The sequence below is a fragment of the Lepidochelys kempii genome, chromosome 2 (genome assembly GCF_965140265.1).
Source record: "Lepidochelys kempii isolate rLepKem1 chromosome 2, rLepKem1.hap2, whole genome shotgun sequence".
NCBI lineage: Eukaryota > Metazoa > Chordata > Testudines > Cheloniidae > Lepidochelys > Lepidochelys kempii.
This window is the reverse complement of record NC_133257.1, coordinates 271,277,165-271,300,371: the sequence shown is the minus strand read 5'-3', so window position 1 is coordinate 271,300,371 and position 23,207 is coordinate 271,277,165. Positions and strand designations below refer to the sequence as shown.

General features: G+C 52.3%; 1 protein-coding gene across 1 annotated transcript in view; it reads left to right on the top strand.

Moving 5' to 3' along the window:
* The window catches only part of DRC11L (dynein regulatory complex subunit 11 like), an 82,895-nt gene that overhangs the window by 36,578 nt on the left and 23,110 nt on the right, over positions 1-23,207 (top strand). Inside the window, exons 5-12 of the mRNA XM_073329700.1 lie at positions 7,028-7,099; positions 14,456-14,661; positions 15,269-15,353; positions 15,766-15,876; positions 16,129-16,204; positions 17,257-17,363; positions 18,176-18,268; positions 18,520-18,572. Of these exons, the coding sequence (XP_073185801.1) occupies positions 7,028-7,099; positions 14,456-14,661; positions 15,269-15,353; positions 15,766-15,876; positions 16,129-16,204; positions 17,257-17,363; positions 18,176-18,268; positions 18,520-18,572 (803 nt within the window). The remainder of the gene's footprint in view (positions 1-7,027; positions 7,100-14,455; positions 14,662-15,268; positions 15,354-15,765; positions 15,877-16,128; positions 16,205-17,256; positions 17,364-18,175; positions 18,269-18,519; positions 18,573-23,207) is intronic.

Genomic DNA, 23,207 nt, shown 5'->3' with positions numbered 1-23,207 from the left:
TTCTAAATCAGGTAGGTTTTTTTAAACCAGCATGGCCTTCTTCCTCAATTGTGGGATTGTGGCTTTTTGGGCATGTACTAAACTGTTGTTACATGATTCCCAAATTAAAATTCACATTTTTCTGATTAAATTCTTCCTCACAGTTGATTTAGAATTATAGAATATCAGGATTGGAAGAGACCTCAGGAGGTCATCTAGTCCAACCCCCTGCTCATAGCAGGACCAACCCCAACTAAATCATCCCAGCCAGGGCTTTGTCAAGCTGGGCCTTAAAAACCTCTAAGGAAGGAGATTCCACCACCTCCCTAGGGAACCCATTCCAGTGCTTCACCACCCTCCTAGTGAAATAGTTTTTCCTAATATCCAACCTAGACATCCTGCACTGCAACTTGAGACCATTGCTCCTTTTCTGGTCATCTGCCAACACTGAGAATAGCCGAGCTCCATCCTCTTTGGACCCCCCCTTCAGTAATTCATGGCTACTATCAAATCCCCCCTCACTCTTCTCTTCTGCAGACTAAATAAGCCCAGTTCCCTCAGCCTCTCCTCATAAATCATGTGCTCCAGCCCCCTAATAATTTTTGTTGCCCTCTGCTGGATTATCCCCAATTTGTCCACATCCCTTCTGTAGTGGGGGCCCCAAAACTGGACGCAATACTGCAGATGTGGACTCACCCATACCGAACAGGGGAATAATCACTTCTCTCGATCTGCAGGCAATGCTCCTACGAATGCAGCCCAATATGCCATTAGGCTTCTTGGCAACAAGGGCGCACTGCTGACTCTCATCCAACTTCTCGTCCACTGTCACCCCCAGGTCCTTTTTGGCAGAACTGCTGCAGATCCGCTCGGTCCCCAGCCCATAGCAGCTTTGTGAAACTGGCCCAATTAAAGCACCAACTCTATAGGGTACTGATCTGGACTTTATTCCGCTGGCGCAGTACAAGTGCGATCTAATCATGCTCACATGTACCTGTGTTATCATTCCTTTTCAGTCCTGTGATCAGTTCCTCTCTATCTGTTAGGACAAGGGTTAATAAAGAAATCCCTCGTGTTGACTGCAACACTTTTTGCATTAGGAAATTGTCATCTACAATGGTTAGAAATCCCAAGGATATTTTAGTACTGCCAGCATGAGACCTCCAGCGTACTTCACTCAAATTGAAGTCTCCCATGATCATGCAGCTTTCCCCCCCTACATATTATAGATACCTGTGTAAGGAACCATTCATCATGTTTCCTACTGAGATTTTGTGATCTGATACCCCATCCTGTGCTTTATTTTAGGACATTGATCCATAAGCTCTTTCTTTTCATTCGTTTTCATTGATTCGGAAACAGGGAATGCTATTTTTGACATTGAGATCATTCCCCCTGCCCTTTTGCCCACTTGATCCTTCCTAAGTATGTTATAACCATTGATTTTTAACATTCCAATTGTGCGAATCATCCCACCAGGTTTCAGCAATACCAGGTAGATCAAACTTATGCTCACAGATGAGCAATTTCAATTCCTCTTGTTTGTTACCCAGGCTCCTAGCATTGGTGTAGAGGCAATTCAGTAATTTCTTCTCTTCATGTCCTTTAGCTCCTTGATTAGTTTTGTTCTCAACACCTTGATTTTGTGCTGAGTGCTCAGATCTTCCCTCTTTTTACCCTTCCTATTTGCTATTAGTTTAACCCCCTCCGGACTACTCTAGTGAGCCTGTCTCCAAGGAGGTTGGACCCCTTCTACTGAGATGGAGGCCATCAAGCTATATAGACCCTCTTCCCGTGCGAGGTGAATCAATGTGCCACAAAACCCAAATCCTCCACCCTACACCACTTACTTAACTTGTGGTTTACTTCTGGAATCTTCTGCCTTCTGCCTTCCTTCACTTGTGAGACAGAAAGGATTTCAGAGAAGAACACTTGAACATTTTTCTTCAGCACGCTTCTGAGTTCCCTGAACCCGTTTGCTATCTGCAAGATATCCTGCAATGCAGTGACATTAGTGCTGATATGAACCATCACCAATGGATCCCTGCCTGTTGACTTCAGAAGCCTGTCCAATCTTAGAGTAACATCTCATGTCTTGGTGCTGGGAAGGCAGCATGCTGTCCTGTTGTCTGCCTGTCCCTTGCAGAATATTAGAATCATAGAATATCAGAGTTGGAAGGGACCTCAGGAGGTCATCTAGTCCAAACCCCTGCTCAAAGCAGGACCGATCCCCAATTAAATCATCCCAGCCAGGGCTTTGTTAAGCCTGACCTTAAAAACTTCAAAGGAAGGAGATTCCACCACCTCCCTAGGTAACGCATTCCAGTGTTTCACCACCCTCCTAGTGAAAAAGTTTTTCCTAATATCCAACCTAAACCTCCCCCACTGCAACTTGAGACCATTACTCCTTGTTCTGTCACCTGCTACCACGGAGAACAGTCTAGAGCCATCCTCTTTGGAACCCCCTTCCAGGTAGTTGAAAGCAGCTATCAAATCCCCCCTCATTCTTCTCTTCTGCAGACTAAAAAATCCCAGTTCCCTCAGCCTCTCCTCATAACTCATGTGTTCCAGTCCCCTAATAATTTTTGTTGCCCTTCGCTGGACTCTTTCCAATTTTTCCACATCCTTCTTGTAGTGTGGGGCCCAAAACGGGACACAGTACTCCAGATGAGGCCTCACCAATGTCGAATAGAGGGGAACGATCACGTCCCTCGATCTGCTCGCTATGCCCCTACTTATACATCCCAAAATGCCATTGGCCTTCTTGGCAACAAGGGCACACTGTTGACTCATATCCAGCTTCTCGTCCACTGTCACCCCTAGGTCCTTTTCCGCAGAAAAATCATTGGTGCCCACATGTAGAAGCAGGAAGGGGTAGCGATCCGAGGGCTTGATGAGTCTCGGCAGTCTCTCCGTCACATCGTGAATCTTAGCTCCTGGCAAGCAGCAGACTTTTCGGTTTTCCCGGTCAGGGTGGCAGATAGATGACTCAGTCCCCCTGAGGAGAGAGTCCCCGACTACCACCACCTGTCTCCTTCTCTTGGGAGCGGTGGTTGTGGAACCCCCAACCCTAGGACAGTGTATCTCATGCCTTCCAATCGGCGGAGTCTCCTTCTGCTTCCTTCCCTCAGACGTATCATCTGGTCCACTCTCCGCCTTAGGACCTGTGGAGAGAACATGAGAATGGTTACTTACCTGTATTGGCGTTGCTGGTACATGGACGTTCCCCTTTTTTCTTCTGGAGGTCACATGATGCCAAATTTCTTCACCGTCCTCCTGTCCCCGATGTGCAGCCTGCTCTGAATCTTCAGAACCTTGTGCCCGTAGAAGCATATCCTAACGTCTGTCCAGGAAATCTTCAGTTTCTCTTATGCAACGCAGGGTCGATATCTGTTGCTCCAGACCTTGAACCTTCTCTTCCAATATGGAGACCAGCTTGCACTTTGTACAGACAAAGTCGCTTCTGTCCTGTGGAAGAAAGACAAACATGGCACATCCAGTGCAGGTCACAACAGCGGAACACCCCCCGTCCATATTATCGTCCTTCTATGAGCTTCCTCAGGAGTTGTAGTAATTACTCAGAGAATCCGGCAAGATGTAACCTCAGTGGGCTCTCCCCAGGCAAACTCCTTCTGTTCGCTGCTCAGCTGGTTCGCAGCTGACTAGCGTTTTATACAGTCAGGCCCACTTAAGGCTCACCTGGAACAAAGCACTCCCAGTTCCCAGCCTTTTCAAACAACCAATCAAGCACACAGTCAAACTGTCCTCACAACAAACACTCAGATAGATACTCACCAACACAGCCTCCTTAATGCAGCTCTTAGCATACCTTAGCGTACTTTAGCGTATTCTTTTGGTTCTTCCGAGTATTGAATCTTGAACAGTGATTGTCTGTTTTCCTTGGACAGTTGGAGAACCCTTTGCAGGCACGCTTCATTTTCTTACAGGTTGGGCTGAGCTGCCATCCATATGTGTGTCCCATATTCCCTTGAACCTGCTGGATATTGAGAGGTATCTTCCAATGTTTCCATGCTGCGGACTTGGTATTGATTTGAAACTTCTAGCCATGTGGAATTCCTCCTGGTCCTCTTCTCTCTGGTGGTCACATCCTCCTCTGTCTCCAGCTGCTGTAACCTCCTGCCTCTGGTGGCTATGAATCACCAGGCCTCTTCTGTGACTTCCTCTCTCTCCAGATCCATTCTTCCTTGAACTTGGGGCATGAAGCTGGCTGTATAGGAACTCCTCAGCTTCTCTTAGTCTCAGTAGCATCCCAAGTTGCCCTGCCAATCCAAGAATCTTTTCTGTGAGTATAGCACTTCATGAAACCCTTTCTGCCTTCAGGCAGGAAAGAGAACATGGCACATCTGTTGCAGGTCACTACCAGTGTTCCATCGCTGGTCATCTTGGTATCATGCATAGCACTGCACCTGGAAGGAAAGCCTCTCCAAACTCTCTCTGAAACTCCTGTTCATTGCCTCTGTTTGCACCTCTCAAGCTCGCCTAGCAAGTGACAGAGGCAAGTGACAGAGGCAGGGGACATACTGGCCTGTAACTCCTCCCCTTCCCATTTTGTTGTGCACGGAAGGTTGTTAGTGTTGCACCCATCATGGGTCATCATTTCATTTACCCAGAGAATCCTCTAAATAAAGCTGAAGTAATTAATTGGGTTTTACAAAAGCACACACGGAACTCTGAACTTCAGCTACCCCCATGTGATACCTCCGTGCTCTCACTGTCTGCGTCCCCACCTACCCATGGGCTAACGTGTTCAGGCATGGAGCTCAAAATATGAACAATAGGTGTCTCTGCCAGCATTCCTACAGGTGTATGTGTTCTCTGTGTGCTGCCTTGCTGGCAAGTCTCACACCGCAGCCTCCCCCGCATCAGCAAGGCTTCCCCTCCTTGCTCTCACAAATATTGTGGAACCTAGTCCATAAAGAGTACCATCTCCGGCCAAATGCACACTTGAGTACCATTCTGCAACCACTTAGGCGATGGTGAAACTGTACCTTCCTTCTGTATGATTTCATTAGCCAGGGCATTAGGGGATAAGCTGCGTCTCCCAGAATACCTGGCCCAGCCTCCACACCAGTAATACCTGGGGGCAAGCAGTTCTTTCTCCACTAATTTGACTAGTACTGCAGTCCAAAAGATCCTAGCATTGTGGACCCTCCTGCATTTAGGTCTGTAAACCTGTCACGGTGGGTCCACTAGTCCTCAGAGCACAGTGGAGAAATAACTGCTTTTGTTTTTAAATTCTCTGCCCTGGTGGGGGTGATAGTCATATGGGTTCCATCTGTAACACTTCTGCCAGGCGGAGTCAGCTGCAACAAGGGTGGGGTTCAATATCTAGAGGTTCCTCTTAACAATACAAATCATAACCAGCTCGAGCCCCCACCCAATAATTTGGGAAAGTTTAGCACTGCCCCTGGATGCCTCCAATGGCAGTAGTGGCCCCATTGTGAGTACTGAGGCTGCGACTAACAGAAGAACATTTCTATGAACAGGAAAAAGGGGACACTGCATTCATTTGGGGAAACACTACAACCATGATTCAAAAACATGTGACCGTATATGAACACCCACCCCACTGTAGGTTGGGCAGTGTCCTTTGCCTCAGTTTCCCAATTTGCAGTGTGAAAGTCCAACAAAAGTGGACTGCCGTACGTTCACACGATGCAAACTGAAAATGGAGCAGGTTTTTTGAGTGCATGCTATTAGTGCAGCTCTGGGACTGTTCTTAATGGTTCCTCTGAATAGTGTGGGGGTGCCTCAGTTTCTCCTAGGCAGTTCTTAAGTCTCTAGGGGGTGGGATGAGGGTGTATGATCACTGCAGAGCCCTAGAGGGCAGGTGTGTGCAGGGGTCTGGACACAGAGAATGGCCGACACCCTGTTTCCTGGCCACTGATGGCCTGGCCCTTCCCAGCTGCAAGGTGAGAGCTAAAGAGTTGGAGAACAAAGGAATCAGGTGACCTCCTGGCCCGGGAAAGGAACAAAGCCCAGAGGAGGAGGGGCTGGAGGGAGTTTCAGTTTGGGGCTGGCTGGGACATGGAGTGAAGGGCAGACGTGGTTGTCTGGCTCATGGCCCCCCAAAATGGACCCAGCTGAGGGGTCCTGTTCTTTGCACTTGCAAGCTCTGTTTTAGACCATGTTCCTGTCGTCTAATAAACCTTCTGTTTTACTGGCTGGCTGAGAGTCACGTCTGACTGCGGAGTTGGGGGGCAGGACCCTCTGGCTTCCCCAGGACCCTGCCTGGGCGGACTTGCTGTGGGAAGCGCATGGAGGGGCACAGGAGGCTGAATGCTCCGAGGTCAGACCCAGGAAGGTGGAAGCCGTGTGAGCTGTGTGTCCTGAAGACAGGCTGCTCACAGAAAGGCGACTGCCCCAGAGTCCTGACTGGCTTCTTGGGGAGCAGTTCCAGAGTATTGCCCAGGGACTCCATGACAAGCTCCTGTACTGAGAGTTACCTGGTGCACATCAAACTCTTCAGATTAAATCCCCTGTGTAGACACACCCTGAGACGGATTTACGGAATCTCAGGAAAGCAGGCAAGAAGGTTCCACAGAACTGGGCTCTGATGCAAACTTTGCTCACCATTCTAACCGGGTCTCTAAGTACTGTACTGCAGCAATAAATGCTGTTTTGTTTGGGCAAGACTTGTACTAAATCACTACAAATATTTACTGAAGATGTAAAAGTCTATCAAAAGGAGTTTGAAATCAGCTGGACTTGCTGTTGAGAGCACAGGAAGAGAACCAGGACAGCTGAAGCCAACAGGCCCCGTCTCAGAGTTGAGAGGGCTCCAGGGCTCACCCTGGTAAAAAGCTACAGCATGGGGCTGGCTTACAAGCGAGGTATAGCACACACCAGTAAAGCCGTGACAGGGTGTCTCAGGGTTGCACCCACAGAGAGTGTGACTTCCAGGACGAGAGCCTTGTGCAGGGAGGTGCCTGGCCCCATGGATCCTGGCGGGGATTGGCAGCACGGTGACTGGGAGGAATGGCTCTGTGTCCTGGTTCTCACATCCCTATGTTCCTTCTCCCCACAGGTCTGGAAAGGCTGCCTGCAACGCAGATGCACTAAGCTGGAGAGACAGAGGGAGATGGCTTTTATCGGGATGGTTAGTCCCTCCCTAGCTCTCAATGCGTGCCTTCCCCCCGCCCCCAAGCCCAGTCTTGACACATGGCCCTGGCTGCATTGTCCACCTGTCCCTCCCCACTCAACCCGTCTCAACATATGCTCTCCCCCACCCAGTGGCATTGCCCCGAGTACTCTCTCCCCAACCTCAATATAAGCCCCACCCCTCATATTCATTAGGTTATTTGCAGTGGGGGAGGTTTAGGTTGGATATTAGGAAAAACTTTTTCACTAGGAGGGTGGTGAAACACTGGAATGCGTTGCCTAGGGAGGTGGTGGAATCTCCTTCCTTAGAAGTTTTTAAGGTCAGGCTTGACAAAGCCCTGGCTGGGATGATTTAATTGGGGATGGGTCCTGCTTTTGTGCAGGGGGTTGGACTAGATGACCTACTGAGGTCCCTTCCAACCCTGATATTCTATGATTCTATGATTCTATGATTTATTTATTGTACCCACAAACAATACACATTACTCTGGCCCAGAATGCAGCTGACTCTAGGTGGGAGCAGTCTCGGTACTCGGGACATCTCTGTGGCCGGTGTCGTGGCTCTGGATATGTTGAGGAGGGGGCAGACACAACGTGCTGCAGCAGCTGCTCCCGATCTATAGCTTCACAGGTTCCAAGACCATTGTGGGATCATTGTGACCATCTAGTCTGACCTGGGCCAGAGACCTGCTGCACAATAATTCCTAGAGCAGAACTGTTAGAAACACATCCCATCAGGATTTAAAACTGGTCAGTGACGGGGAAGCCGCCATGTCCCTTGGGAAATGGATCCAATTTGCCAGCTCCTCGCTGTCAAAAATTGACACCTTATTTCCAGTCTGAATTTGTCTAACTTCAGTTTGCAGGTTTTGAGTCCCACTGCACCCTCCCTTTGTGGGAATGCTGAGGGATGGGGTCGGGATAGTCTATGGCTGGTCTCCCCCTGGGTGTGTGTCGAGGGCAGGCCCTGCAGGTCTCAGTCTGTCTCTCTGGGTACATGGCTGGTGGGAATAGGCCAGAGCGGCTGTCAGTGCGGCCCCACTCTGTGTCCCTCTCGCTGGGCTGGGTCCCAAGGAGGCGGTGCTGCGGGGGCCGCTGCTCTAGTGCATCATTAGAAACCGTTCCACATGGCGCAGGCAGGAGCAGTAAGGCACTCGCAGGGAAATGAGCTGGTGATGGATGGCTTCAGCGCAGAGAAAGCCATTAGGGTGAAATATGAACCCCCTAATGAAGTGCAGCCGCGGCTACACTGCCTGCGGTGAGAGAGACGGAGTGACTTCCACAGACTCCTGCTGCTCAGCACCAGGGTCAGGCGGGGGAGGGGGAGCGCTGTCAGGGGGTGACCTGCACCCTGCACTCCGCAGCCTTGCCGGTCCTGCCTGGGACAGGCTGCTACCCCCAAACCCTAGGGACCCCGACCTCCATGACCTCCTGGGATGTGTGCCGTGGGCAGCTTCATTTCAGACAAGCAAATGTCATTCCAGGCCTAACAGACGCTGACCCTATTGTCTGCAAGGATCTGAGGTCTCCTGCCGCCACCCCATCATGATGGCACTGGGACGGACCCCAGTGTGTGAGGGGTTATGGGATCTCTTCTCCCCTTTCTCCATTCAGAGCAGGTCCATCAGGAGTGGGACGGACCCCAGTGTCTGAGGACTTATGGGATCTCTTCTCCCCTCCCCACATTCAGGGCAGGTCCATGAGGACTGGAACAGACCCCAGTGTCTGAGGGGTTATAGGCTCTCTTCTCCCCTTTCCCCATTCAGGGCAGGTCCATCAGGACTGGGACGGACGCCAGTGTCTGAGGGCTTATGGGATCTCTTTATCCCCCACCATGTGGCACCGAAATGCACCCTGGTGTTTAAGTGGATATGGGAAACCTGTCCGCCCCACCCAGGCTATCAATACCAGGATGGACCTGAGTGTTTGAGGGGATGTGGGATCCACAGAGCCCCTCTGTGTCTGGGTGCTGCCCCAGGCAGGCACGCTCGTGAATACTGCATACCCTCCTTGCCCCTGTTCCTCCCCTCTCTGCACCTCCTGCCCTGGGGGAAGTTGGGGAGCAGCCTCATGGTATAAGAATCATCCCCCCCCAATTCGCGCTGCAGGATTGTTGCTGTCCCAAGGCTCCAACACAGCATAGTAATGGCCCAGTTCCCTCTGTTTGCTCCAAACAAACTTCAGAAGTGCTCCCTGATAAGGTCCCATTGGCAGCCTAACCTTTCTCCACTGGGCCAGATTCTGCTCTCCCTGAGGCTGGTTTTACATTGGTGTAACTCCAGTGGGACAGGTCCTATGCTGTGTCTCCTGACAGGCACAGCTCAGGGGGAGATGGAGCAAAGGCGGGTTTATGCCACATCTAGACTGTCCAGACTCTGCTGCTGCAGTGGCTGAATCAGATCCCGTGTGAGCGAGAGAGCGAGAGAGCAGCCCCAGCAACCTCCGCTTTATGGCAGCCTCCCCATAGATGCCTAGGGATGGCTCTGCAGCCCCGAAGCCCCACAGGACTGAACGCTCTGACCAGGCCTCTCCCTGGCCTGTCCCTACAGTGGGGCCTGCAGGAGTGGGGACAGAATAAGACCACGCTTGCTCTGGCCCTGGGAAATTCCATCTGACCTAACTACAGGCCCTTCATGGTCCTGATACACTGCCAGAGTGGCATATGGAGTCAGAGTAGGGGCCTGAGGCTATCTCATTGACCTTGGCTGGATTACTCCTGCTTAGCACATGAAAAAAGAACCAGGCCCAATAGCCTGGTTTAAGTGATTTCGTTTTAAGAATAGCGGTTCCCTAAATCCACTGATCATCTTCTCTGACATCTTGCATAGCCCAGGGCAAAGAATCTCACTAGGGTGATGCACCTTTCTATGGGCCGGATAGAAAAGTGCTCCACTCCATGCAAAGCAAGAAGCAGCTAAAGCCAGATGGCAAAAACAATTGCTCCCTACCTCCGTTCCAAACCAACAAATATGTACTGGGGCAGTTCTGTGGTGCTGCAGGAGTTAGTGTCACTGGGTGGAGGAAAGATGGGTTTAGAAGAAGCCATGAGTTTGCGTAGCACTGCGACGCCATTAGGCATTGCTCCACCACACAGCCCATCCCAAGGCAGGAAGGGAGACCCTGTCCTGGGGCTGGGGCTACCCCGAGATACTGAGGAGTGTGGCTTCTGGCCACAGCAGTTATTTAGTTTGCCCTGCCAACAGGGTGTCGTATTGAATGAATTGATCACTGCTCAGAACATCAAAGTGCCCTTGTTTCACCCTGCTGCCACACCCTCTCTTCTCCCTTCCCAGCCCCACATGCAGGCCAGGCCCTGGCACTATGCCCAAGCCCCATATAACTGCTGCTGCTCTCCCAACCCCTTGGTGCTCTCCCCCAGCCCCTTTTTCTATGCTGAGCTCTGCATGGCACAGAAGATTGAGCCCTGGGGAAGGGGGCAAAGGTGGTCGTCCTCCTTATCCCCCACGTTGATGTTCTGCCAGCGCTAGGCTCAGCATGGCCCAGGTGTCAGTGGATCTACTCCAGGCTCTTCCCACCACACCCCAGAGCCCAGGATGGCCATGGTGCTCTGTGCTGGGGAGGCTTCCCCATAAGAACAGCCACACTGGGTCAGGCCAAAGGTCCATCCAGACCAGTATCCTGTCTTCTGACAGTGGCCAGGGCCAGGTGCTTCAGAGGGGATGACCAGGAAAAGGCAATTATCAAGTGGTCTGTCCCTTGTTGTCCAGTTCCAGCATCTGGCAGTCAAGAGGCTTAGGGACACCCAGAGCATGGGGTTGCATCCCTGACCATCTTGGCTAATAACCATTCATGGACCTATCTGCCATGAGTTTATCTAATTCTTTTCTGAATCCAATTATACTTTTGGCCTTCACAACATCCTCTGGCAATGAGTTCCACAGGTTGACTGTGTGTTGTGTGAAGAAATACTTCCTTTAGTTTGTTTTAAACCTGCTGCCTATTAATTTTATCGGGTAACCCCTCATTCATGTGTTTTGTCAAGGAGTAAATAACACTTCCTTATTCACTTTCTTCATACCAGTCATGATTTTATAGACCTCTATCATATCCCGCCTTAGTCGTCTCTTTTCTAAATGAAACAGCCCCAGTCTTTTTAATCTCTCCTCATCTTTAATCTCTCCTCTCTTTAAGCTTCTCCTCAAATGGAAGCTGTTCCATACCCCTAATAATTTTTGTTGCCCTTCTCTAAATAAGAATGGCCATACTGGTCAGACCAAAGGTCCATCTAGCCCAGTATCCTGTCTTCCAACAGTGGCCAATGCCAGGTGCCCCAGAGGGAATGAACAGAACAGGTAATCATCCAGTGATCCATCCCCTATTGCCCATTCCCAGCTTCTGGCAAACAAAGGCTACAGATACCATCCCTGCCCATTCTGGTTAATGGCTATTGATGGACCTATCCTCCATGAACTTATCTAGCCTATTAATTTCATTTGGTGACCCCTAGTCCTTGTGTTATGAGAAGTAGTAAACAACACTTCCTTATCTACTTTCTCTACACCAGTCATGATTTTGTAGACCTCAATCATATCCCCCCTTATCTGTCTCTTTTCCAAACTGAAAAGTCATAGTCTTATTAATCTCTCCTCATACAGAATCTGTTCCATACCCCTAATCATTTTTGTTGCCATTTTCTGAACCTCTTCCAATTCCAATATATCTTTTTTGAGATGGGGTGACCACATCTGCATGCAGTATTCTAGATGTGGGCATACGATGGATTTATATAGAGGCAACAATATTTCTGTCCTATTGTCTATCCCTTTCTTAATTATTCCCAGCATTCTGTTCGCTTTTTTGACTGCCGCTGCACATTGAGTGGATGTTTTCAGAGAACTATCCACAATGACTCCAAGATCTCTTGAGTGGTAACAGCTAATTTAGACCCCATCATTTTATATATGTACTTGGGATTATGCTTTCCAATCTGCATTACTTTGCATTTATCAACATTAAATTTCATCTGCCATTTTGTTGCCCAGTCACCCAGTTTTGAGAGATCCTTTTGTAGCTCTTTGCAGTCTGCCTGGGTCTTAACTATAGTAATTTTGTATCATCTGCAAATTTTGCCACCTCACTCTTTACCCCTTTTTCCAGATCATTTATGAATATGTTGAATGGGACTGGTCCCAGAACAGAACCCTGGGGGACACCACTATTTACCTTTCTCCATTCTGAAAAAATGGCCATTTATACCTACCCTTTTTTCCTGTCTTTTAACCAGGTACCAATTCATGAGAGCACCTTCCCTCTTATCCCATTGCAGCTTACTTTGTGTAAGAGCCTTTGGTGAGGGACCTTGTCAAAGGCTTTCTGAAAATCTAAATACACTACATCCACTGGATCTGCTTGTTGACCCCCCTCAAAGAATTCTTGAAGTGGTTTCCATCATAGAACATTAGGGATGAAAGAGACCTCAGGAGATCATCTGGTCCAACCCTCTGCTCAAAGCAGGACCAACACCAACTAAATCATCCCAGCCAGGGCTTTGTCAAGCTGGGCCTTAAAAACCTCTAAGGATGGAGAGTCCACCACCTCCCTAGGTAACCCATTCCAGTGTTTCACCACCCTCCTAGTGAAACAGTGTTTCCTAATATCCAACCTAGACCTCCCCCACTGCAACTTGAGACCATTACTCCTTGTTCTGTCATCTGCCACCACTGAGAACAGCCGAGCTCCATCCTCTTTGGAACTCAACCCCACTTCGGTTGCTGCTATCAAATCTCCCCCTCACTCTTCTCTTCTGCAGACTAAATAACTACAGTTCCCTCAGCCTCTCCCCGTAAGTCATGTGCCCCAGCCCCCTAATCGTTTTCGTTGCCCTCCGCTGGACTCTCCAATTTGTCCACATCCCTTCTGTAGTGGGGGGACCAAAACTGGATGCAATACTCCTGGTGTGGCCTCACCAGTGCCGAATAGAGGGGAATAATCACTTCCCTCGATTTGCTGGCAATGCTCCTACTAATACTGCCCAATATGCCGTTGGCCTTCTTGGCAACAAGGGCACACTGCTGACTCATATCCAGCTTCTCATCCACTGTAATCCCCAGGTCCTTTTCTGCAGAACTGCTGCCTAGCTAGTCAGTCCCCAGCTTGTAGCGGTGCATGGGATTCTTCCGTCCTAAGTGCAGGACTCTGCACTTGTCCTTGTTGAAGCTCAGCAGATTTCTTTTGGGCCAATCTTCCAATTTGTTTAGGTCACTCTGGATCCTATCCCTACCCTCCAGCTTATCTACCACTCTCCCCAGTTTAGTGTCATCTACGAACTTGCTGAGGGTGCAATTCATCCCATTATCCAGATAATTAATAAAGATGTTGAACAAAACTGTCCCCAGGACCAACCCCTGGGGCACTCCGCTTGATACTGGCTGCCAACTAGACATCGAGCCGTTGATCACTACCCATTGAGCCCGACTATTGTATAAAGGGTTTTCAGTTTGGTTCAATGGCTCTTGAGCACCCCCACTATACAAGTTGTTCCAGCAGCCCTGGTAGAGTGGAGAGGATTAGGCTGCAGGGTGGAGAGGTTGGGGTGTGCAGTGGGGAGTTGGCTGCAGGGGGAGGTCAGGAGTGTGGCTGCAGGGCAAGGAGGGGCTGCAGGATGGCAGGAGTTTTCTCTGCTTCCTTGAGGATTTTCCTGAGTAGATTTGTGCTGTTTGCGAGGGAAGCAGAGAGCTCCTTGGTTTGCCGAGTGGTCATGGGGTGGGGTGGGGTGGGGCCAGGCCATCGGAGAGCAGCCCCTGTGAGGAATGGTTGGTGTGGGCCACGCGCCGCTTTCCCATTAGCGCGTGTTTAGTTCAGCGTTTTAAATAATTGTGTCCTCAGAATGATATTTAAAATCCATTTGGGAGGCAATGAGGCAGGAAAGTGCCTGTGCCATTGTGATGACGCCGCGCGGGAAGCACCACACATGCATATTACAAACTCATTACGGGGCAATTTACACACGCACTGCTCGCCTTCGCACACAATTTCTCCCTGATGCTGCTAATGTCCCTTCCAGGTCGCACACTCTCCCGGCTCGTTGTCACCCAGTACTACCGCCTGCACCCAGAGGACCAGAGACCAGGGCAGGGGAAACAAGGGAGCAAGGCCAGAGCAGGGTTGGGGCCCACTGCCATGGCAGGAAATGGAGGCTCTGAGATCTATCCAGCCAGTGCTAATGGCTCTGACATCCCCCTTACTAGTCTCCCAACCTGCCCCCTACCCCCGGTCAGTACAGGGCTGGGCCTGTGCCCCAGTGCCCTGTCCTGCTCGTGCTCCCCCACACCTTGGTCAGTTCAGGGGTGTTCCCATGTTCCTGCCCTCCATCTTTCTGGTCCTCCCCCTGCAGGCCCCAGATCCCAAGGCCTTGGGCCTGTCAGGCACCATGCTGCGGGCCCAGCTTGGGGAGGAGTTCCGGCACCTGCGGCAGGCTGACTATGAAGCCGAGTACCAGCAGGCCCTGATGAGCATCCAGGAAGGGCTCTACGAGATGGAGGGACCTGCCATGAGGGAGGAGATGAAGGAGCAGCTCCGGCAGTGGTTCATCGAGTGCCAGTGAGTGTGCACGGCTGCATGGGCCCTTCCCATGCCCCTCCATGTTCCCATCCCTTTCGTGGGCTCCCTGCTGCCCCGCAGTCACCACACTCCTCACCCCACTCCTCCTATGCCACCCCAGTGCTCTGCAGCCCACCCCTGTGCCACTGTCTCCCCGTCCAGCCAAACCTGCAGCCAGGGCTGGCTCCAGCGTTTTTGCCACCCCAAGCGGCAAAAAAACAAATCAAAAAACCTTGCCGCTGAACACAGAGGCGGAGTGATGGAGCAGCCGCCGAATTCCCGCCGCTGCCAAGGGCTGATTGCCACCCCAGAGCCTGACGTCCTGCCACCCCTTTACATTTGCTGCCCCAGGCACCGGCTTGGTTCGCTGGTGCCTGGAGCTGGCCCTGCCTGCCGCACTGATCCATCTGCTCACTGTCTCCCCCATTCCAAGCACACTTCCCAGCCTGCCCTCTCTCTCCTCGGCTCCCTCACTGCCCAGGCCTCCCATGATTCCCAGGGCGCACCTGGCAGTGGCCTGCAGCTAACGAACTAGCACAGGGCTTTTGCCTGGGACATGCTCACTGGGTCACGGCTGAGTGCTGACATTCATGTTTTCCTTCCACAGCGACCTGACCGGCCGCTTCCCCGAATTCCCTGACAAGGAGATTGGAGGCTCCAGCATCCTTTTTGCAGAAAAGACTCCAGAGCAGGTATCAGGGCAGGACCCAGGCTAGGGGGCTGAGGCTAATGAGCCGATAGCAGGAGAGTGGGACCTTTCCTCTATAGGGGGCATCAGCTCCAATGCAGCCCAGGGTGTGGGGAATGGAATATGGGTGACTGGCTCTGAGCTGGAGAGTGGCTGGCTCAGGTGGACAGGGAATGGGAAATGGGGCCTTTTTCCGCTAAGAGGGGCCAGCTCTGATCCAGCCCCAGGTCAGAAAGGACTCTCAGCTATACTCGCCTCCACACTGCTGCACCCTGAGCTCTGCCAGGAGCAGCCGCCTGCCCCCTGGAGACTCAAGGAGCTCTGCCCTTCCCCCCCCCCCCCCCCAAGTCACATCCTGCTGTGGCCTTGGGACTCTGGCACGGAGGGGTAGGTCCAGCTGGCTGGGATTTCCGCAGGTCAAAGCTGAGCTGGACCTCCTGGAAGATGAGGGACAGAGGAAGAAGGATAAGAAAGATAAAGAGAAGACTAAGGAAGAAAAGCAGAAGAAAGGCAAGGACAAGAAACAGGTGAGAGGCTGGCAGGTAGTGGGGCAGGGGAAAGCCCCATGGCAGGGATAGAGTACTCCAAATGTGGGGAGCAAGGGGGGCACATGGATTGAAGGAGTGGGGCAGAGTTTGATGGTGGCACATGGAGGGTAGTTCTGGGGCAGGGCCAGGCACTGCTTGTTCCTTGTGTCCTAGGGCTCCCCCCAAGGGTTTCCCCCCAGTAGTGGTTCAGTTCATTTTAGTAACTTGCTGGGTTTGGGGTTTTTTTTCCAGGAAGAAGATGAAGGTTTGAAACTGGCTCTGTCCAAATTCCTGCCAGTGATCAGCGAGGGCTTCACACAGTATCAGAGTGAGGGGGACCTGAGCCTGGGGCAGTGGGGGGACCTAAGAGCACCGCTCTGACCTGTACGGACCCAGGAGCAGGGTGGCGGGGGGTCGTGAGCAGGTTAGGGCAGGACTAACAGAGAGACCCGGCCCTGAACTCTGCTACCTGGCTTGGGTGGTGCAGTTGTGACTTTCTGGCCTGGGATGAGAACATCCGGCCTGGCCCAGTTACTGGAGTTTAGTCACTTTTGCCTGGGTCTTGCTGTGTTAGACCAAGACGACTCATCCCCTGTACTGCCCCCCTGTGCCCACGACCCCTGAACCCTCCACCCTGTGGGCAGGGGAGGCACACACCTGCCCTGCCGAGCTCAGGGCTTAGGGTCTGGCTGAGCTGGGGAACAACCAGCACAGAGCTTGTGTTACACCAGGGAGATCTGCCATTGCTGAGCTGATGAAGCCATGGCACAGAGGCAGCTGTGCCATCTCCGGTAATACCATTCCCTACACAGCTAGGTTGTTATCCTGGGCCACTCACATGTTCACATTGGGCAACTGGTTTTGTAAAATCTGGCATATTCTTGCCTTGGGCATTAGTCACTGTGCTACTGTGTCATTTCCTGCTGACATGGAGAGCTGGAAGCCTATCCGCAGGCTGCACTGAGCTCCTTGGGCCTCATTGATCTTAGCCAGACTGTCACACGTGCATTTGAGACAGTTTTCTTTTGAGAGTCCGTAGGTGCCTGCAGGGCATGGCTAGGCTTTGCTTATGGGATCACTGCTGTATGGGATTAAAACGCAGAGAACTTTACTGGGCTTAAATCCTTTCCTAATATTATTTTCCCATGTAAGTGATTGCTATAGATACCCCGGGGTTGTTGCGTGATTATAAAATTGCGGGGGGGAGGTGGATGGGAAGAGGGAAGTTGTGCTGAGATATTCTCCCTATTAAAATGTGGTCCACACAGTGAAAAGGTGAACACCCCAAGGGAAAGCAATCAGTGCCCCCAGGAGGAGGGGGAGGGAAGGCAGAGCTGGGAGGGGCAAAAGCAGCATCTGACCTGTCCCCCTTCCCTGCAGCCATCTGGGGGAATCGGGATGAGTCCAATAACTTCGAACAGCGCTACGAGCCAGAGTTGATCAAAGCCCAGAAGAGGAAGGAGGTGGAGAAGGAGCTGCGCCTGCAAGTGAGGGGCAGAGACAGGGCTGTGTCATGGGGATACCAGGGGGCTCGCCCTGCTGAGGAATCACTGCCCCAGGGACTGCATCCTGAGTGTGGGGTGGCTCTGAGGTCCCCTGAGGTTGGCTTTAGGGGAGGGGAGCTGTGGCTCTGGGTTCCCCTCATTCAGGGGTGCTGGGGGGTGAGTGGGGCTCCCAGTTCCACTAGTGTGAGGGGGGAAAAGTCTCTGTTGTTCAGGGAATAAGTGGGGGGTCTTTGCTTTAGGGGAGCTGTGGCTCTGGGTTCCCCTGGTTCAGGGGTGCTGGGGGGTGAGTGGGGCTCCCAGCTCCACTGGTGTGAGGGGGGATAAGTCTCTGTTGTTCAGGGATTAAGTGGAGGGGTCTCTGCTTTAGGGGAGCTGGGGCTCTGGGTTCACCTGGTTGAGCAGTGCTGGAGGATGAATGGGGCTCCCAGGTCCCCCAGGTGTGAGCTGGGCACTGGCTCAAGATGTTAGGTGGGTTTTTAAAATTGTAGCTGGACTGAAGCCCCGGCTGCTGTCACCCAAGATGGCGGCCATGCCCCTGTAGCCCTTGTGGGGGGCTGCAAGGCTGCCTCTAGTGAAGATGGCTGCCATGCCCCTTGTGTGCAGTGGGATGGAAGCCAGGCTGCCGTCAGGGAAGATGGCCGTCCACTGTTCTCCGTGCATCCCAAGCAGAAGACAGTGAGGGATAGCGGGGAGCCTGGGGGGAGGGAACATGTAGGGAAGAAGACTGTTCAGTGGGGAGTTTCTGGGCTTGTGGGGAGGCCCCAGTTGCTGTCTCAAGGGCTGTCTCCCCCCAGGTGGATGAGCTGATGCGAGAGGAGTTGCAGCTACTGAAACTGGCTGTGGATCGAGATGAGGGGAAATCTCACATGGCAAAGAAGAGCAACAAGGTCAGAGGGTGTGTCCTGTACCCCAGGGCCCCCCAAAGGCGAGGGGGTGCACTCACTGGGGGACAGCCCTGGGGACCTATGCCAGCGAGTGGGGATGGAGCGATATTACTCGGCCCACAGATGGGGGGACTCTCACAAAGGGTGGGGGGCTGGCACTGGAGACATGGAGATGGGGAGAGGACCCTTACATGGTGGTGGTGGTGGGGGCTCTCAGCCTGCTTAGAGGTTAAGGTTTGTTGTTCTTTTCCCAGCAAAAGAAAGGGAAGAAAGGTGGGAAAAAGGAGAAAGATTTAACTCCGGACAGGTATCATCCCTGACCCCCTTTCCTTGGAGGAGACCCCAGACATGGACTCATAGGTGGTACCCACTCTTGGCCCTGTACGATCCCTGGGGGGAACCCCCTGTGACAGGTTGGATCACAGAAACCCCCTGAGGCTGCCAACTGATGTGCCAAGACTACTTCTGCCCCTGCTTTTCCTGCCCTCCCAGCTTGGGGCTTCAGTGCCCTGCCTGGTTTGAGCCAGACCTGCTAGCCTGCTGCAAACTCAGACCCAGGTCTGAACCACGTCCCCTGACAGCTATAGGCTTAAACTGAAAGCAGCTTAGGGAGTGTTTCTGTCTTTAACACTCAGATGACCAAGTCCCAATGCAGTCCAAACCCCAAATAAATCCGTTTTACCCTGTATAAAGCCTATACAGGGAGATATGCACAGCTGTTTGCCCCCCCCCCAGGTATTAACACATACTCTGGGTTAATTAATAAGTAAAAAGTGATTTTATTAAATACAGAAAGTAGGATTTAAGTGGTTCCAAGTAATAACAGACATAACAAAGTGAATTACCAAGCAAAATAAAATATAACACGCAAATCTATGTCTAATACCGTAAGAAAGCTGAATGCAGATAAAAACCTCACCCTCAGAGGAATTCCAGTAAGCTTCCTTTTACAGACTAGTCTCCTTCTAGTCTGGGTCCAGCACTCACTCACACCCCCTGTAGTTACTGTCCTTTGTTCCAGTTTCTTTCAGGTATCTGGGGGGTGGAGAGGCTACCTCTTTAGCCAGCTGAAGACAAAATGGAGGGGTCTCCCACGGGCTTAAATAGACTTTCTCTTGTGGGAGGAGACCCCCTCCTCTCTCCTATGCAAAGTCCAGCTCCAAGATGGAGTTTTGGAGTCACCTGGGCAAGTCACATGTCCATGCATGACTCAGTTTTTAGAGGCAGCAGCCATTGCCCACATGGTATCTTGAATGTCTCCAGGAAGACCTCTTATGTGGTTTGGGGCCTTCCAACATCCATTGTTCATTAAAGAAGCTGACCAAATGCCTTAGTAAGGTTATTTAAAATCAAACAAGTATACAGCCAATATTCATAACTTCAAATACAACAATGACACATGCATACAAATTGGATGAATATATTCAGTAGATCATAACCTTTACATAGATATGTTACATGGCATATGTAGCATAAAACATATTCCAGTTATGTCATATATATACATTCATAAGCATATTTCCATAAAACCTTATGGGGTGCACCATCACACCCCCTTCAATGAGACAGCCCTTCTGGGCTGTCCACTCTCTCTCAGGGGTTAAGCCCTTCCACCTCCTGGAACCGCACCTCTCTGAGCCTTAGCACGCCTGTCTCTCGCTGTAGGCCCCCTCAGCGAGTTCCCTCTCTCTGGATCCCTGGGGCCTCCACTCCCAGAGGGAATAATGCAACCCTGTTCTCTAGACCGGAGTAACTCTCAGCCAGCGTAAAACAGGAGGGTTTATTGAGTGTCTGAACACAGCATAGGAAACTCTCAGGGCCCTCAGGCCTGGCCTCCCTCAGCACAGCACATCCAAGGCTCCTCTGCATCCAGGTGGACTCTGCCTGCTCCCTCTCTCCATTCCAGAGCCCCCCTTCCAGCTGGGCATCTGATATCCCCTCCCCCAAGTCCCACCTCTGTCCATTGTCTCCTCTCCAGGTAAACAGGGTCGCCTGGGCCTCCTCTCCTCTCTTCCATCCTCTGGCCCCCTCCTGCTGGAACCGACTGGTCAGGTCACCGGGGTCCTCCCTTCGCAGCCCACTGGCCAGAACTGGCTGTAACTCCTGAGCTGGGCCTCACAGTCACCAGATCACCAGGTCACTAGTCGCTGGGGTATCCATTCTCCAGGCCATTGGCTGGAGTCCCAAATTCTGTTGCCGGTCCTCTGTAACGACAAACTCCCTCTCCTCTCACCCTCGTTAAACCAGGAACACCCAGGGAAACTGAGTCCCACTCCCTCTGCATGCAAACCATTGGAAAAAACAAGGAAAAACAAGAAAACCCCCACTTCGTCACATCTCTCCCCCCTCCGAGTCTGAACTGAGTGGGGTCACTTAGCCAGTGACCTGGGGAAGTTCAGGGCCCCCCGCCCCGTGATAAAGCATCGGCTGTAACATTGGCACTCCCCCTCACATTGACCAGCTCCATGTCATACCCCGGGAGGAGCAGGCTCCATCTCAGCAGCTTGGCCTTTCATTTGGTGCAGCCACGTCAGGGGCAAATGGTCAGCGCACACCGTGAAGTGCCATCCAAATAGATACAGCTGTAGTTTTTTAAGGGCCCACACCATGGCCAGGCATTCCTTCTCTATAGCCAAATAGTGCCGCTCCCGGGGCAGCAGCTTCTTGCTCAGGTATGCACTGCGGTGTCTTTCCCCCTTAGTATCAGTTGGCATCAGCATCGCACCCAGCCCCGTGTCAGGCATCGATGAACATCAGGAAGGGTTTGTTAAAATCCGGTTTACCAGCACTGGGCTTTGGATAAGTGCCCCCTTCAGTGCTCAGAGAGCCCTCTGGCACTGCTCGGTCCAGACCACCTTGTCTGGCTTCCCCTTCCTACCAAGCTCCGTGAGGGGGGCTGCCAGGGCGCTAAAGTGGGGCACAAACCTCCAGTAGTACCCCACCATCCCAGTGAGAGCCTTGACCTGCTTCTTAGTCTGGGGAGTGGGCCAGTCCTTGATTGCCTCCACTTTGGCTGGCTCTGGCTTCAGGTGTCCACGCCCCACCTTGTGGCCCATCCCCACCTTGCACTTTCCAGCTTTTATGGTCAGTCCAGCATCCTGAAGGTGACCCAGCACCCTCTTCATCTGGATCACATGTTCTTCCCTGGTCTGGCTAAAGACACAGATATCGTTAATATACACTGGAGCAAAGTCCTCGATCCCCCTTAGTAACTGGTCCGTCAAGCGCTGGAAGGTGGCAGGTGCCCCCTTGAGGCTGAAATGAAGGACCAGGAACTCAAAGAGCCCTATTGGGGTGGTGAAGCAGACTTCGCCCTGGCCTTTGGGTCCAAAGGCACCTGCCAGTGGCCTTTGGTAAGATCCATGGTAGTGAGGTATCAGGCACCCCCCAACTTGTCTAGGATTTCATTGGTCCTAGGCATGGGGTAGGCATCAGACACGGTGATGGCATTGAGCTTCCGATAGTCCACACAGAACCGAATCGACCCGTCCTTCTTGGGGACCAGCACCACGGGTGAGGCACAGGGGCTGGAGGACGGCTGGATCACCCCTAAAGCCAGCATGTCCCCGACCTCTCTCCCCAGGTCCTGGGCTGTTTTCCCAGTGACCCTGAGTGGGGAACACCAGATGGGAGGGTTGGCTCCCGTCTCCACCCTGTGCACAGCCAGGTTAGTGAGCCCAGGCCGGTTGGAGAACAGCTGCTGGTATGAAGGCAGCACCACTCTGATCTCGGCCTGCTGGGCAGGGGTGAGCTGGTCTGAAAGGGGAATTTGACTCCAGCGAGGGGTCAGGACCAGCCTCAGGGAGGAGTCCCACTAGGGGATCCTCTCCCTTCTCCTCCCTCTGCCCACACACAGCCAGCACCAACTTCTCCCTGTCCCAGTACGGCTTCATCATGTTGACATGATACACCCGGCTGCTGTGAGCCTGGTTGGACAGTTCCACTACATAGTTCACCTCGTTTACCTGTCTGATGACCTTGAAGGGGCCGTCCCAGGCAGCTTGCAGCTTGTCTCTCCTCACGGGGATGAGGAGCATCCCCTGGTCCCTGATGGCATAGGAGCAGGCACATGCTGAGCGGTCGTACCAGACCTTCTGCTTCCTCTGCGCCCTGGCTGGGTTTCCTCTGGCCCAGCCCATGAGCTCCACGAGCTTTTCCCGGAAAGTCAGGACATGCTCCACCACTGATTCTCCATCGGGAGAGGCCTTCCTCTCCCACTCAGCCCTCATCAAGTTGAGGGGTCCCCTCACTCTCCTCCCATACAGCAACTCGAATGGGGAAAACCCTGTGGATTCCTGGGGCACTTCCCTGTATGCAAACAGCAGGTGAGGTAAATGCTTGTCCCAGTCCTGCAGGTGCTGGTCCATAAAGGTTTTCAGCATCATCTTTGGGGTCCCATTGAACTTCTCCACCCGCTCGTTGGACTGAGGGTGGTACACTGAGGACCAGGTGTGTCGCACCCCACACTTCTCCCACAAACACTGGAGCAGGATTGACATGAAGTTAGACCCCTAGTGTGTAAGGACCTCCTTGGGGAACCCCACTCTGCTGGAAATGGTCAGCAGCAGTCTGCCACGGTGTCTGCCTCCATAGAGGACAAGGCCACTGCCTCAGGGTAGCGCGTAGCAAAATCTACCACCACCAGAATGTATTTCTTCCCTGACCGAGTTGCCCTGCTGAGGTGCCCCACTATGTCCATGGCCACCTTCTGGAAAGACTCCTCTATGATGGGCAAAGGTCTCAGAGCTGCTTTCCCCTTGTCCCGGGCCTTCCCCCGCTCTGGCAGGAGTCCCAGGCCCTACAATGCGGCGGGACGGCGTCAAAGACCCCGGGCCAGTAAAAGTTCTGCAGCAGCCTCTGCCTGGTGCCGGATGCCCCGCAAGGGGGAGATCATGGGCCAAGTACAACAGTCTGGGGCGGTACCTCTGGGGAACCACCAACT